This window comes from Physella acuta, unplaced genomic scaffold, assembly GCF_028476545.2.
Source record: "Physella acuta isolate Inbredline_101_S28 unplaced genomic scaffold, ASM2847654v3 ptg000544l, whole genome shotgun sequence".
NCBI classification, from domain to species: Eukaryota; Metazoa; Mollusca; class Gastropoda; family Physidae; genus Physella; species Physella acuta.
Window position 1 is genome coordinate 613,734 of NW_026732063.1, and position 2,990 is coordinate 616,723.

General features: G+C 32.4%; 1 protein-coding gene across 1 annotated transcript; it reads right to left on the reverse strand.

Moving 5' to 3' along the window:
* Positions 1 to 1,285: 1,285 nt before the first annotated feature.
* LOC131946150 (uncharacterized) lies at positions 1,286 to 2,300 on the reverse strand. The gene is made up of 2 exons (XM_059306802.1): positions 1,870 to 2,300; positions 1,286 to 1,390 (listed from the first exon to the last, which is right to left on the reverse strand). Exons 1-2 carry the CDS (start codon positions 2,224 to 2,226, stop codon positions 1,337 to 1,339), a joined length of 411 nt encoding a protein of 136 aa, XP_059162785.1. The 5' UTR covers positions 2,227 to 2,300; the 3' UTR covers positions 1,286 to 1,336.
* Positions 2,301 to 2,990: the final 690 nt, after the last annotated feature.

A 2,990-nucleotide genomic window follows, 5' to 3' on the forward strand; every position in this document is an offset into this window, starting at 1 on the left:
TCTATAAACTAACGATAGTAAAACTACTGTGCCTCTATAAACTAACTATAGTAAAACTACTGTACTTCTATAAACTAACTATAGTAAAACTACTGTGCCTCTATAAACTAACGATAGTAAAACTACTGTACTTCTATAAACTAACGAAAGTAAAACTACTGTATTTCTATAAACTAACGATAGTAAAACTACTGTACTTCTATAAACTAACGATAGTAAAACTACTGTACTTCTATAAACTAACGATAGTAAAACTACTGTATTTCTATAAACTAACGATAGTAAAACTACTGTACTTCTATAAACTAACGATAGTAAAACTACTGTGCCAAGATAGCATGGCGCCATGATCTGCATGATCTACTTGAAAGTAAAGTTCTTGACCTTTCCTCATGTCAACAACCACTGACCCAGCAGCGCTAGTGTCGGCACATGCCAGTTTGATGCTGTTGAACGACCTGCCGCCGATGTACACCCCAACCTCAATCTGTTTGTTGTCAGCTTGATGTAGAGAGACACAGACAATATATAGGCCATCTTGTGGGGATACGAATGTTCCTTTTCTGTGGTTAAAGTTGTAGCCGTTGTACTCAAGAACTTCCTCAAACGTTGAGATGCTCCACAGGAACTTTAGTGGTGTGGGGTCGGCAAGCTGGATGTAACAGGCATATCTGTTATATATTTGTTTCTCTGTGGAGTAGAAAACATTTGAATAATATATCTGTTATATATCTGTGAGTAGAAACCATTTGTATAACATATCTGTTGTATATCTGTCTCTATGTGCGAAGAAACCATTTGTAAGATATATCTGTTCAATTTTCCTGTAATAATTGAATGACCAATACATTTATACTCGGGGCGAATCAGTTACAAAATCCATCCTAATTGTTAAACAGTCTGATATTTTGGAATATGCTTAAATATTTTGATATTTTTTTCGGTTAAACGTTTACATTCTGTGTTAATGAAACTCAACACATGCACCTCAACGAATAAAATGTAAATGAAAACAACTCACCGATTGTATGAACATCCTTCAACAATTTCAGTGTATTATTTTCTATGGTTCCAAGCTAAAATACATCAAATCCAATATACACAAGATATTAATGAAAAAACCAAATTAAATTTGGGCAACATATATTTTTGACTTTTTTTTTTCTTTTAGTGGTGGGGGTGGTACAGTGGTAGAGCTCAATTTAGAATAAAGAGTTATCACTAATTATTTTCTCCATAATTTGACTATCAGTGTGGTGTTAGTGTAAGTAAAAAAAAAAAAAAACTTTCTTATGTTACTCTCCCTTGTTTCCAAGTTCTGACTAAAGATTTGATTCTATTTGTCAAAAACCACCAGTCTCTGTTGCAGTAGTTTGTTCATCAAATTATACTAGAAAAGAGATTTAAAAACAAAATTCCAACTATTATTCATACAGATTATGCAGCGTATGTAAAAATATATCTGTGATATAATCTTATGACTGAAAAAAACCTTGAAATACTAAACAACATGTTAAAGCATTAATTATAAAGGTAGTGTTAATTACTCAAATTAAATGTGGCTATGTATTTGACATAGCTGTTTGTACTAATAATTTTGCAAACATAGGGTTGCCAGGTGTCCAGTTTTGAACTGGACAGTCCAGTATTTGAGCAGACTGTCCAGGATAAAATAAATATAAATACTGGACACAACATTTTTCCATGGGTAATAAGTATATAATAATACTCTGGTACCCCCCTTCTTCTGCTTTGCGGCATACCTGAGAAGGGAAGTATGGAAAGGTGTCCAGTATTTTCGGAAAAGGTATCTGGCAACCCTATGCAAACACCATACCAACGCACCAATACCTTAAAATCAGATTTTACCTTAGCGGTCAAATCCTCACACTTAGTTGTTAAACTAGACTTGTTTTTCTTTAATTTAACTCGTAAAACAGAAACCACATTAGATTGTTTTATAATTTCTTGTGTTATGCTGTCTGTTTTATCCGTGTAATCATACATCTGTTCATTTATTTTGTGCAAATTGCTTTCATATTCTTTTATATCTTGAGACAGTTTCTCTAGTGTTTTGTTGGACTTGGTTTCATTTTCTTTTACAGTTTTAATTTCTGTACTCAGCTCCTTAAGCTTGTAATCTTGTTCAATGATTTGTTTTTCAACGTTCTTCAAATTCTGTTTTTCTTTCCTAATCCAGTTTTCATTTTGTAACTGCATGTCCATTTTCTCTGTTACGGCATTGTCCCTCCATTGTTTTATTTCTGATATGTCTAGATCAGTCTTCTGTTTTTTGTCTTGTAGCGAAGATAGAATTGTCTCTATACGATCTAGCCGACTGAATATTTCTGTAATATATTTCAAATGCATTCATGTCAAATTTTTTAAATGATCAAAATACTATGCTAAAGTGCCAACGGTCTACAAATAAGTTTTAGCTGAACAGGATTTATTCCTGTTTTTATTTTAAACTTTTGATTGACTGGAAATAAAATCGCTCATACCCTCTGAACGGTGAACATGTTGAGAGGATTGATCTGTTGATTCATTCTGGTCATGTTTTTCTGTTGCTGTAGTTTGTGGTGCAGACTGAGATAAAGATGGCGTTCCTTCCTCAATAACTACACGCTCTTTATTTTCGTCTTTTTTTAAAAAAAAGTAAAAATAAAGGTTTTAATTATAATATTTTTAAAATTTTAAATATCAAAACAAGCAAATATGGTTGTAAGTGCTAAAATGTTCTTCTAACATTTTGTTTTTACATTTGGTTGATCGAACTTTAGAAATTGTACATTTGCCTTTGATTCGTTCTTGCTGCAATAATTTTTAAGGGGGAAGGCTCCGGTAAAAAAAACTTTTTTAATACTCGTTAGAAAACAGTTATTTCTTTACAGCTTTATTTAGATACATCCGCATATGCATTTCCACTGAAAAAAAAAATTGAAAAAATCTTGGTAACTATGACAACGGCGGCCATCTTGAAAAATTAA

What these genes read in the sequence shown, in the direction of transcription:
- LOC131946150 (XM_059306802.1), bottom strand. Translation starts at nt 2,226, where the DNA reads ATGGACATGCAGTTACAAAATGAAAACTGGATTAGGAAAGAAAAACAG. An exon ending in GTGAGGATTTGACCGCTAAG is followed by an intron (nt 1,391 to 1,869) that starts GTAAAATCTGAT and finishes TCTCTTTTCTAG; the next exon opens with TATAATTTGATGAACAAACT.